The sequence below is a fragment of the Physella acuta genome, unplaced genomic scaffold, assembly GCF_028476545.2.
Source record: "Physella acuta isolate Inbredline_101_S28 unplaced genomic scaffold, ASM2847654v3 ptg000546l, whole genome shotgun sequence".
Taxonomy (NCBI): domain Eukaryota; kingdom Metazoa; phylum Mollusca; class Gastropoda; family Physidae; genus Physella; species Physella acuta.
The window spans coordinates 316,836-329,090 of NW_026732065.1; the positions used below are offsets into that span (position 1 = coordinate 316,836).

At 31.2% G+C, this 12,255-nt stretch overlaps 2 protein-coding genes across 2 annotated transcripts; both read left to right on the plus strand.

Moving 5' to 3' along the window:
* The first annotated feature begins 465 nt into the window (after nt 1–465).
* On the plus strand, nt 466–2,366 carry LOC131946159 (uncharacterized). The gene is made up of 4 exons (XM_059306809.1): nt 466–551; nt 900–1,074; nt 1,566–1,780; nt 2,194–2,366. The coding sequence occupies exons 2-4, from the start codon at nt 913–915 to the stop codon at nt 2,246–2,248; spliced, it is 432 nt and encodes a 143-aa protein (XP_059162792.1). The 5' UTR covers nt 466–551; nt 900–912; the 3' UTR covers nt 2,249–2,366.
* Nucleotides 2,367–6,432: 4,066 nt separating this feature from the next.
* LOC131946166 (uncharacterized) lies at nt 6,433–9,180 on the plus strand. The gene is made up of 4 exons (XM_059306815.1): nt 6,433–6,483; nt 7,397–7,565; nt 8,634–8,848; nt 9,126–9,180. Exons 2-4 carry the CDS (start codon nt 7,404–7,406, stop codon nt 9,178–9,180), a joined length of 432 nt encoding a protein of 143 aa, XP_059162798.1. The 5' UTR covers nt 6,433–6,483; nt 7,397–7,403.
* Nucleotides 9,181–12,255: the final 3,075 nt, after the last annotated feature.

The following is a 12,255-nucleotide window of genomic DNA, read 5'->3' on the forward strand; positions in this document are numbered from 1 at the left end:
GTTGAACACTGTCCATCGTTTTCACTGTGATACTACCCTGTAGTTTATGAAAAAAAACGTCCAATTAAATATAACTAATTTCTGTTTAATGTCGTTTTCCGGGTCATCTCAATACTTTAATAGTATCGTCAGTTGCTAACAAGAAGTCTACACCCACCCCACCCCTCTCCACTGTTGTAAGGCTATGCATGTAGGCCTATGTGTTAAATAATTGTTTTTTTTTTTCAATTGCTTCATTGATTAAAACTTTTACTTAATTTTTAAAGATTATTTAATGAACTATTTTCGTTAATAAAAAAATTATGTTAAGTATTTATTAGACACGTTTGCCTCGTTTAGACTTTTATCACCGCCCAAGCAGATGTGACCTAGTTAAAAGCGTGCCACATTTGTCAGAACTACACGTTCCGTTTTTCTATCACTCGAAGATCGTGCCAAAAAAAATGTTTTTTTACGTCACCTATCGTACGGTCACGTGAAAACAGCGTGACAAAAGATTTATATAAAAGAAACGGAACAAATTGTTAAATTAAACGGAATAACTCAAACAGGTAAAAACGTTAATCGTTTGTTAGAGAAATTTTATAACGAAATAATTTTGAAAACTTTGTTTTTAAAGATTTAAGCTAAACTATGCGTAATACAATTTGACTAACATCTTCTATGTAGAAAAACGTTGAAAATAAATATTATTTGTGTTAAATATTTCCTTATCATCAAACTCTTACTTCTTTTCTCAATCGTTAACTGTAGAAACTTTTTCTGATAAAGTTATAAATAGACAAAGCACAATAATATATTTAATACATGCAGATCTAAAGTAAACTTACAAAGTTGATTTTCTATAAAAATATTTCTTAACTAAAATCATAAATTGACGAAACACCTAAAAAATATAGTTCCAGAGCCAAAATGTCGATTGTGCATCTTATGTTGATCTGCCTGCCGGCCTTGACCTTGGCCCAGACGGTCGACCTCAAGCCGTACAACGTCACGGCCGTCGCACTCTTCCTTCAGGTCGACACCAACCAAGACCACAACGTGGATAAGGCTGAGCTCCACGCCACTTTCTTGGTGAGTAGCGCTTGGGGAAGGGGATTGTCATGGCAATATCTAGGGGGTGTTTTCTTAATGTTGGTTTATTTAACTTTGATATTCTTATATATGAAAAAATTAATAAAACTATGTATTCTGATATATATATATATATATATATATATATATATATATATATATATATATATATATATATATATTTATATATATGTTTATATGTAAATTTATTTATTTATATAATATTGCCTATATTTATATAAATCTATTATATATATTTACGTTTATATGTAAATGTATCTATTTTTTATTTATATAAATCTATAATAAATATTTATATATATATATATATATATATATATATATATATATATATATATATATATATATATATATATATATATATATATATATATAAACCACTGCAAATGAATGAGTACTACATACATTAATACGATTGTGAAATTATTAATTCATAGTTTTCACCTTTTGTTTAAATTATTCCCTACCAGAGCTACGACACTGACGGCGACGGCAGAATCACCAGACACGAGTACACCAGCTACGTGGACACCCACAGCCCAGCCCTCCACCCCCTGTCCCACGCCCTCTACGACATCTACGACGTGGACGGTGACCACCATCTGGATGAGCACGACTTCAACAACTTCTTTAGTTTAATGGACGGCGATGGCAACGGTATCGTCAGTGCTGAAGAATTTATCAGGTGAATTTTTATCTTTAGGGTAAAAATTTAAAAAAAAACGCTTTGCTGTAAAAACATTTTTTTTAAGTCTTATAAATTTTAATCGAAATTTCTACTTAAATAAAACATCTGTATTTTTTCATTCTTAGTCATTAAAAAAATTAACCAAAAGAATAATATCACCATGTATACAACTGTTTACATTTCATATCCAACTTCCAACCAATTTTGAATATTAAATAATTATTTCGGGTTTTTAATGCAATAAAGATTAAATATTTATTGACAATGTGTATTAGATCCAGATAAAGCTTTATTTTAATTTTTTAGAGTTTTCATCCAATCAAAAGTTTTAATATTTGTTGGCATTGTTTATATAATCTTGATCGTGGTTTAAGTTACCAATTCCATTTTTTTTCATTCAATCTTCGCAGATACTGGGAGATTCTGTTCATTGACCTTGAACACATTCACGGTGGTGGACGTTAAAGCAAGTTAACTTCTGACTTGGATGTCATTGTTAACACCTTGTAGCATATTACACTTTATCTCTTACATATTATGTAATATAAAATGGTGTAATTTTTTTAATTAAACACACTATCGACCTTCATAAACAATAGTGCTTGTTTTATTCTATTAGTTAAAGTAAGTTAAGCTCACCTTTCAGAGATTAAGATACATGGGTCAGATACAACACAGTTCGAATGTTTCTTGACAACGGCATATGAAGAATGATATGGTCAGCATTTAGCCCAACCGCATTTACTTTCATCAACGTGAGTCAAGTGCCCATCAGAGCTGGGTAAACTCGAGGGGCATCTTAGAATAAAAAATCTCGACCGTGATCCGAACTCGAGACCTTTGTGCTAGTACTTATATTATGTTAAAAGGTCATAATTGTGTGTGGGGGGGGGTTCTACGATTCGTATTATTGTGATAATATGAAAAGATAAATGGATCAAATCTTGCACGCTTAATCATGTGCATCGTCGTTTTGATTTTTATGTTAAATAGCTTAAACAGTTCATAGACAATTAAATATTCCAAATTAGACTTTTTTTTTTCTAATTTGAGTTTAGAAATCTTGCTTGTGCTAATAGAAATCAGAAGTTCGTAGAATCGACGGGACTGTGCTATTATTAAGTACAGATGCCCCATATCTAGTCTAGTCTAGTCTAGTCCAAAAGGCAACTATCATTCACATCTAAAAAGAAGTCACAATACAGTTTAGATGTTTTTGTCTTTTAAACCATCGATTTCTTCCTATACTATCTTCTGAACTCGAATCTCGTATGAATATTACATGAATAAATTATTAAAGCTAACGTCCAACTATTAATATTGAATTAAAACAAATCACGCGTGTTGCGATTTGCAACTGTGCATTTTCTAAAAGGGAATTTTGTGTGTGGGGGGGGGGGGCGGGTAAATACTCAGCACTGAAATTATATTTTTTTAACCCTTACCACCTTCGTGTTTTCTAATACACTAGTGGCCTAGGTTCTGGATCTAGATGTAGAATCTAGATAAATCCTCTAAATGTTTACGGAACGATGAAAAATGGCTTGTCTAGATATAGATAAATCAATTGTATTCTCGGATAAGATGATCTGTGGTGTTAAAAAACAAATATAAACATTTAAGGACTAAAATAGTTCAATAAAGAAACGCAATTATTTTTTTGTATTTTTATAATTGTTTTGTTTTTAACTTATATATTTTGGTTTCGCCTACTTTTTCTCTAAAATGTTTGATGTGAAAATAAGTAAATAAAGAATTTGGAAAGCAACTCTGCATGCAGATAACTTTTAAGATTAGACAAATAAATTAGGCAGTGAGTGTCATTATTATTGTGTTTTGTTTTCCCATTAAATTATGAATTCTATGATTACTCTAAAATCAATGACGTCAATATACTTTCCCGGCAATAAAACGTTAAAAGTTTTGACTCATTTTAATAAATTCCTACACGTTTCTATTGACTTCAAAGTAGGTTCCTTTGAAAGTTTTAAATTTTTGTAAAAATAAAGTGTCTGTTCTGAATTTGTATAATTAAAGTGGTGTACTTACGAATGAATATATAAAGAAATTAATTATCGTATTTAAATAAATATGTGTGTAACATTTTCGGAGAAAAAGAACATTTTTCTCTACCTATTATACAACTGTAAACATAGTGCAGATGCTCTGATCACACGAAAAAGACAAAAACAAAACAAAAATCAAACAAAATAAATACAAAGTTGTAAACAAGCTTGTGGTTTAGTAGATAGTGTGGTTTTAATAGATAGATTGTCATTGTGAAGTAGTTATACTTTTTTTTTAAATCTTACTGTAGTTACAACATAATTCACTACATAATCAAAGAAGTTCTTATGTTGCTATTATGGCCACATGTTCAACATTTCAAAAAAATAAATGGTATTTTTAACATGTAATAACATTAATTTTTAAAAATACAAATAATTTGTTGATTTTTGGCAAAAAATTAAAATTACTACAACAGTTTTTATTCATTGCTAAACAGCTATTTATTTTTACAAGCTTTTATTTAACTTACTTCCTCTGTCTTCAGTCGTCAGGTGTCAGTTGTCATTCCTCTGTCTGTCTAGATCGAAATGCCAGAGCGAAATTTCGGACACTTCTAACTGACAGATTTGTTTCAACGTTGGCACGTGGCACATTAAATTTGACTTAATTGGTTGCCTAATTATTTTTTTTAAATTTATTAGCATTTTGTCCAAATTAGTAGGCTGTCTCATCCAAATATTCCACACTATTATACACGCGTCATCACGTTCATTAGGTGCGCAATTGTTTCTAGCCATGCAAGTCTATTAAAAAAATGTAACTTTTCAAGTACTGAAAACAATTCATAAAAAAACTTCTAATAACAAGTTTTTATGTAATAATGCACTTTAAAGTACAAAATAAATTATACATTACTTTTTAAATAACTATAAAGAAAAGCGTGGATCTCTTCCTAAATATTAGTAAAGGTATCCAATAGATACTAAAGTGACCCAAGCTTTTCTTTATAGTTATTTAAATAGTATTGTTTAATTTATTTTGTATTTTTAGTGCATTATCACATACAAGCTTGTTAATAAAACAATCTTATGATTTTTTTTTCTTTTTAATAACCTACTTATTGTTAACATTAGATCTTGGTAGTTTCCAAAAAGAAATGATAACGAAATTTTTCAATTTTTTAAATTGTTTCTTTTTTTTTTTTTTTTTTTTTATGATTTATTTTGCTTTATTTTTTTTCAGTTTTTAATTAATTATCTGTCTTAATTTTGTTTTTTCATCATAGCAGTAAACACAATAATACACATGACTGAACTATGGTGAAGTGAGAGTAATTGTTTCTGTTACTAGTTGTTTCTCCTGTCGTGTAAAATCAGAACCTAATATCTTTCCGAACGTCGTGTTTAGATTATCTAAACAAAAACTTTACTTGACTTTGTGATGATGTGTCAGTATGTTAGAGCAGGTAATGAAAATAGAGGGTCGAATGATTAAGTACAGATAGAAACAGGTGCATGTATTAAACTTAAGGAACACTTGGTAACATTGGAAACACATTTGAAATACAAAAAATGGTAGAGTAAATAAAATAATACAGAACCAAAGTACGTGTCAATAAGGAGACCGATGGTCTCCCGTTGAACACGCGGAGTAGCGTGACAAGTGGGACCTGTGTCATAAGCCTTTTAGACTCAGATAACGGTCACTATCGCAACTGCAATCCCATTGGACAGTCTAATGACCGGGTCAGAAGTCTATGCACGTGCCGTGGTATTGTAGCTGACAAGGGGTGGGGGAAGTAATAGCACAGATAGAGGGTGGGGGTTGCACATAATGAAGGTAAATGGATTTAATATACTTACATATATGACCTTCGCTTTGTCGATATTTGAAGAGTTTAACAGAGTATTTCGTGTATTGGCCGGCCAATTCGCGAACTGGCCAGGTTGTATTTTTAGTTATTCTGCCGGGGATTTCATCGTAACTAATGTATCTTTTATCAAGCATTTCAAAAGGGTTCGTTATGAGGGGGTCTTTAATACGTTCACACCGTCAGTTATTCCCATATTGAAAATTTTAATACACTGCGTGAAAAGAGAAAGAGCTGTGTATGTCTGTGTGTTCATAAAGGACAGAAAATAAAATAGCGCAATAGAAAAATTACTTACCTTTGTTAGTTTCCAAATATCTCTGAATATGGCATAAATATGTATGTGAATGCCTCATCTATGATTACGAGGTTATATTTTAATTTAAAAGAAAAGCAGTTTAATAGTTTTTCCGACAAATCGCACTATCATTAAACCTTCATATATATATATATATATATATATATATATATATATATATATATATATATATATATATATATATATATATATATATATATATATATATATATATATATATATATATATATATATATATATATATATATATATATATATACATTTCTGATGATGATTGCACTTTTAGTTTTTTCATATTTGTCTAACTACACGTTCCATTTATCTGTCACTTTGAGATCGTGCCAAACAAAAATGTGTTTTTTACGTCACATATCTTACGATCACGTGAATACAGCGTGACTCAAGATGTGTATAAAAGAAACAATGCAAAAGGTAAATTTAACGGATTAACTCAAATAGGTAAAACAGTTGTTGCTGTGGATTTTTTTTCTAACAGTTGAGGTTTATAACTTTAATATTTTTACAGCACAGTTTTTTTTAGTTTTAAAACCATACAAAATGTCACAGACATTTATCAACAGCTGTCAAATAGAAAACCGCTGAAAATAATATTTGTTTTAAATACTTTTTTTTTATTTATTTATTCGCGTTCTTGATAAGATTTTATTTAGATAACAATGTCGTTTTGTTTGATTTTTATGGGTTTGTTGAAAAGCGTGTAACTCAATTTTGTCAACGTTTAATTCAACATGTTCGTTCCAAATACTTTCCAATTACACACGTCTTCGATAGCAATGCAAAAATATATTATTTTACTCTAATTACACATTAGATTATTCACTAATGTTTGATTAATAGTTTAATAAAAAAAATAATAAAAAGGGAGCTACCTATATCAAATAATGCTATTGTTCCCTAATTTGGCCTTATATGGAGAAGTGGTTTTTTACGGCTGAGTGACTTTTGGGCCCAAACCTAGACTTAGAACGCGTAGGTAACCGCCTTTGAAAGATTGTAAACTTTAACGCAAATATTTGTCGGTCGTATTTTTGAGTCAATTGAAGACAATGAATTACTAAACAAAATAAGGAAAATACAAAAGTAAAAAGGTTTTTTTTATTAACTAGCATTTAAGAGATTGAAAATAACAAACTAAAGGTTACTTGCTTTCTTTAATAAATGTTGTAGTAGCTAAAGATGTACAAGAAATCTCATATTAAAGAAAGAAATAAGTTTTTTTTTTAAAAAAGCTTTTTATAAGAAATGTTTTATTTAATTGCTGTATTTACTTTTCTCTAAATGTTCTATTAAAAATAGAGAATAAAAAAACTCATTTTTTACAATTTTTGAAATTTAACTCACACAAATTGTTATTAACACCAAAAGCTAAAAAAAAACTTTCATACGATTCCAGAGCCAAAATGTCGATTGTCTTCCTTATTTTGATCTGCCTACCGGCCTTAACCTTGGCCCAGAACGTCAACTTGAAGCCCTACAATGTCACGGCCGCTGTCCTCTTCTTGCAGGTGGACACCAACATGGACAACAATTTGGACAAAGCTGAGAATCACGCAGCTTTCATGGTGAGTCACGCCTTCGGGAGAGGGAGCCTAATGAGAATTTTTGTGAATTTATTCAATTAATGGGATATGCTCCGGGTTTTTTTTAATTCTCCAATTTAAGATCTAAAGCTTTTGAATACTTTTACCATGTTTAGCACATTATAGTAAGTATTAAACAGCAAAAAAAAAGTTAAAAATAATTTTGATTGTCATGGAAACCCGAAAAAAACCTCCGCCATTTTGAATTTTTTGGTACTGTTAAAAACGCTTAGGCTTTTTTAGTTATGCATTTATACCAATCAAATTTTAACGGCTTATATTTCATTATATATTAAAACTTTTGTCAAGACAACTTTTTGAAAGAGCTACTGGTCGGAATTTTACAAAGTCTGAAAAATAGTACCCTTTTTAGTATTCCAATGTTTCAAAATTTGCATAAACATTTTTTCTATAAAAGCCATCACAATTCCCTCGTGAAGAAAGTTGTATTAATTCATTAAGAACAATTTCTGAAAATATGGTTGGCATTGTTTAAAAAATGACAAAAGTAGTGGGCTTTTTAATGTTAAAAACGTGCGAACTGAGAAAAACAGAAAAAAGTAACGAAAAGTAAGTTACGAAAATAATACATCTGTTTAATTTGTAAAGCCAATAGTAAGCTTTGGGTTTTTCCAAGATGATTGAAACTACGCTTATCAAATACATGAGAAATGCAGCTTTCCAATTATGCCAAAACAATATGATGATGGATATAAAACGTTTCTTAGAGAGCTTGTACGATTGAGGAAAAAAATACTATTTTTTAATTAATAGGGTCATAAAATTGTTATTTCAATCACGAAAAGAAATTACTTTTTTCATTAAGTGTTTATTTTCTTAATTAAAAAAATTGACAAAGTATACAAAAGTTCAAGAAACCCATCATGACAAAAAACCAGGAAATTCGTGATTTTGTAAGGATCATAACGCCCTTTGGGGAGAGATTCGTGTGTACGTCTATGCGTGTGTGCGCGTGTGTCTGTGTGCATGTCTCTGTGTGAGTTTGATTTTTTATTTCTAATTGCATTTGTCGACTTCATTTCCCACCAGACCTACGACGCCGACGGCGACGGCAGAATCACCAGACACGAGTACACCAGCTACGTGGACGCCCACAGCCCAGCCCTCCACCCCCTGTCCCACGCCCTCTACGACATCTACGACGTGGACGGTGACCACCATCTGGATGAGCACGACTTCGACAACTTTTATGGTTTAATGGACACCAACAACAACGGCCTAGTAAGCGATGATGAATTTATCAAGTGAGTTTTTAACTTCATTTTACAAAAAAAAAAATAACATATTTTTAAAACATTGAAATTAATTATTAAAATGATAATCGTATAAATTACTGACGAAATAACTACTTTATACAACGAAAACTTTACTTGTTTACATTGTTTATCCAGTCCCTTAAGAGCTGTATATTATTGTTTATACTTTTAACCAAATTCATTTTAAATATTTAAATACGTAATTACTATGTATCCAATCCCAATTATGCTTAAAAAATTATATCTTTTCATCCAATCCACGCAGATACTGGGAGATTCTCTTTGTTGACCTCGAACACGTACACGGTGGTGGACGCTAAAGAACGCTATATGGTCACTTATAGCAATATATAGAAACGTACACATTATTTCTTATTCTTTCACAATATGCAACATGAAATTAAATTAAACACACTGTTGATCTTTAATAGCAAGTTTTGCGTGTTTTAACCTACAAAAAGAAAATGTATATACAAATAGGTCATTAGCTTTTTGTTTATTTTTCTGATTCGTATTCTCGTATAGTAATCTAAAAAGATAACCGTGGCATAAGAATTTGAAACAAACTTTACAACGTTTAATCACATTTTTCGTCACACACTTTTAAAAAATAACATAAAATAACCATAAAATTAATTTTCTGGGTGGCTTTTCAGAACGTAGTGGCTAGATTATATATATATATATATATATATATATATATATATATATATATATATATATATATATATATATATATATATATATATGTATGTATATATATATATAGGTTGAATATGTGGATTTTGAGCGGTGGGCGGAGTATATAGGGGATGGAGGTAGAGTTATGTAGAATATGATGTGTTTGGGTGTTCAAATATGTGGAGAAGTGGAGTATGTTGGAGTATGAGGGGAAGTGGAATATGTCGAAGGTAATGCATGTGGAGGTGAAATAATTGGGGCTGTTCTGTGTAGAAAGACAATATCTGTCAACTGAGCTATAAGTAATCCCTCACCACCTACTCGACGAGGCGCAAAGATATTTTGTTAAAGAAACAAAAGAAAATCTCAGCACATGTTGAGTACAAAGGGAGAAGTGAGGAAGTTGAATATTAAAGCAGTTCTACTCTACGGCTGAGGAACATAGCGAACACCAGAATCAACAACAAAGATTTCAAACTTTTATACTTTTATAAATAGGTGTATAAAGAGTATTTTTAAGGCAAGAAAAGCTAGACAATATTTAACAAAAAACATGAGAGAATGGTGGACAGGAAACAATTTTAAAAAGTTAATAAAAAGTCTAGTTACAATTTAAGCGCAATTTCCTTATGTTATCTAAAAATAGATAGTGATCAAGTTTGTTTTTAAAAAATGTGAAAAAATGATTAGGCCTAGCGAAACAAAACCTTGTAATTGTAACTCCCTATCACTCTCATATAAATTATAAATAAATTAATAGGGTACAAAATTAACGTTTGAATTAATAAGTAAAAAATAAACTTATAGCAAGATCTAAAAGACAGCGAAAAATAGATTATTTTGACACATCCCTTTCATAACCCGTAGATCTGTCGAAGCGCACACACGGGGACAAAACACAAGACGTATAATGCTGGGGTGCGTTCAAGCTAGGAGAACGATCGGTTTGTAAGTGTTTATGTAATTTAAAAAAAAAATGTTGTGACCGAACGAAAGGATATTTTTAAAAGCTTTCTCCGGCAATATTGTTCTAAATTATGGCAGAAATCGATTGGTAAATGTTTCAAGTCGCTAAGTGGTCTGGTTGCCGAGATATGGGCCAAAAACTGCCTTTTTTCGAGGTTTTTTGGCTTTTCCGGGAAATGCAGGAAGGAATTCCGGGAATTGTTTTTGCCCACAATCATCCTCGAAACTTGCTTAACATATTTGCTTTTGGAACTAGTCCACGTTATTGCTTCGTTGAGGAGGAGATACGACTTAAAGCTGCGCACATCCATCCATCCAGAAATGACGAGTTAATAATCGCAATTGCCAGTACGGAAATTGCGCTAAAAAATAAACCGGTAGTGATCTCACCTAAACTTTCTCGAATATTCTTACATAAATCAACAGGGGATGGCAAATTGGGATATAGACATGACTTTAAATTCATTTTCAATTAATTAAACTTTTTATAAATAGAATAGAAACTCGTAGTAAAAAGAATTGCACATCAACGATTTTGAAATAATACTTATATATAAAATTTCATCAACCTAGCTGTAACGGTACTCAAGTTATCGTGTTTACACACACACACACACACACACACACACACATACATACATACGGAAAAGATTGCAAAAACATGTTTTTACCGACTCAGGGAGGTGCATAACGTCGAGATTTGCAAAAATCTATATTTTTGCACGATTATAAGACTTTCTCTATACTTCGTATATACGAGAAAGTAAAAAAACACACCATTGACAAAATTTCGATGGATTGGGCACACACATAGTAAGGACGCTGTGAATAGATCCGGACAATTTCTGAAGTGGAACCCAGACAAGAGACTCAGGTATAGACCTAGGTAGACTTGACGACGTGGCTTTCTGGAGGCGGCTGAGAGGATAGGGGCATATTTGGAAGAGTTGTAAAAAGGGGCTTAAGACTGTGGAGAGTGGAAACTTTCGACAGAGACACTTCATGCTCTGCCAGAAGTGAAAAGTAAAAATGATGATGAAAGAAGTTAAATAAACCTAATACCAACGATTTCTACAGTGACACACATAGTTACACACATGGCTCATTAACTTGTGTGTGTTTATTTTCTCACGCTAACTATTTAATATGTAATTGCCATTTTGAAGTAGTCATAATTTCTTTGCATCTGATTGTATTTATAACTTAATAAACTATATTTTTTAATTAATGAAGTCGTTATTTTGCTTTTTTTCACTTCTTCCACATTTTAAATAATCTATCGTGTAGTGATCCTAGGATAACATTCGGAAAAGAATAGGTTCTTTATTTATGACTAAATTAAAAATAAAATAATAATTAAGGTAAGGAATAACTTTATCGAACAAACATGGCTAAACAAGTAGACCTATTTCTTAATTTTAAAAAAATAATTATGGTTTAAATGAGATCTTGAAGTTTTCGAAAACAAAATGATAATAAATGTTTATATTATTTTTTTAAATTGTTACTATTGTTTTTCTTGTCGTGTAAAACCAGAACTTAATCTCTTTCAAAAGGTCGTGTTTTGATCATCTAAACATAAACTTTGAGTTAAACGACAACACTCTTGGTGTACTTTGGTATTAACGTATGAATCAGTATCAGTGTTTCTTCCAGACTTTTTTCTCCGGGGGGGGGGGGGCCACTTGAAATTTTCGCGGGTGCGGTAGACTTTCTTCGGGGGGGGGGGGGGGGGGCGGATACTGTTA

Bases quoted from the DNA above. Each gene is read 5' to 3' on its own strand.
- LOC131946159 (XM_059306809.1), top strand. From the start codon at position 913: ATGTCGATTGTGCATCTTATGTTGATCTGCCTGCCGGCCTTGACCTTG. The intron at 1,075-1,565 runs GTGAGTAGCGCT...ATTCCCTACCAG, and splicing joins AGCTCCACGCCACTTTCTTG to AGCTACGACACTGACGGCGA. The intron at 1,781-2,193 runs GTGAATTTTTAT...CAATCTTCGCAG, and splicing joins AGTGCTGAAGAATTTATCAG to ATACTGGGAGATTCTGTTCA.
- LOC131946166 (XM_059306815.1), top strand. From the start codon at position 7,404: ATGTCGATTGTCTTCCTTATTTTGATCTGCCTACCGGCCTTAACCTTG. The intron at 7,566-8,633 runs GTGAGTCACGCC...ATTTCCCACCAG, and splicing joins AGAATCACGCAGCTTTCATG to ACCTACGACGCCGACGGCGA. The intron at 8,849-9,125 runs GTGAGTTTTTAA...CAATCCACGCAG, and splicing joins AGCGATGATGAATTTATCAA to ATACTGGGAGATTCTCTTTG.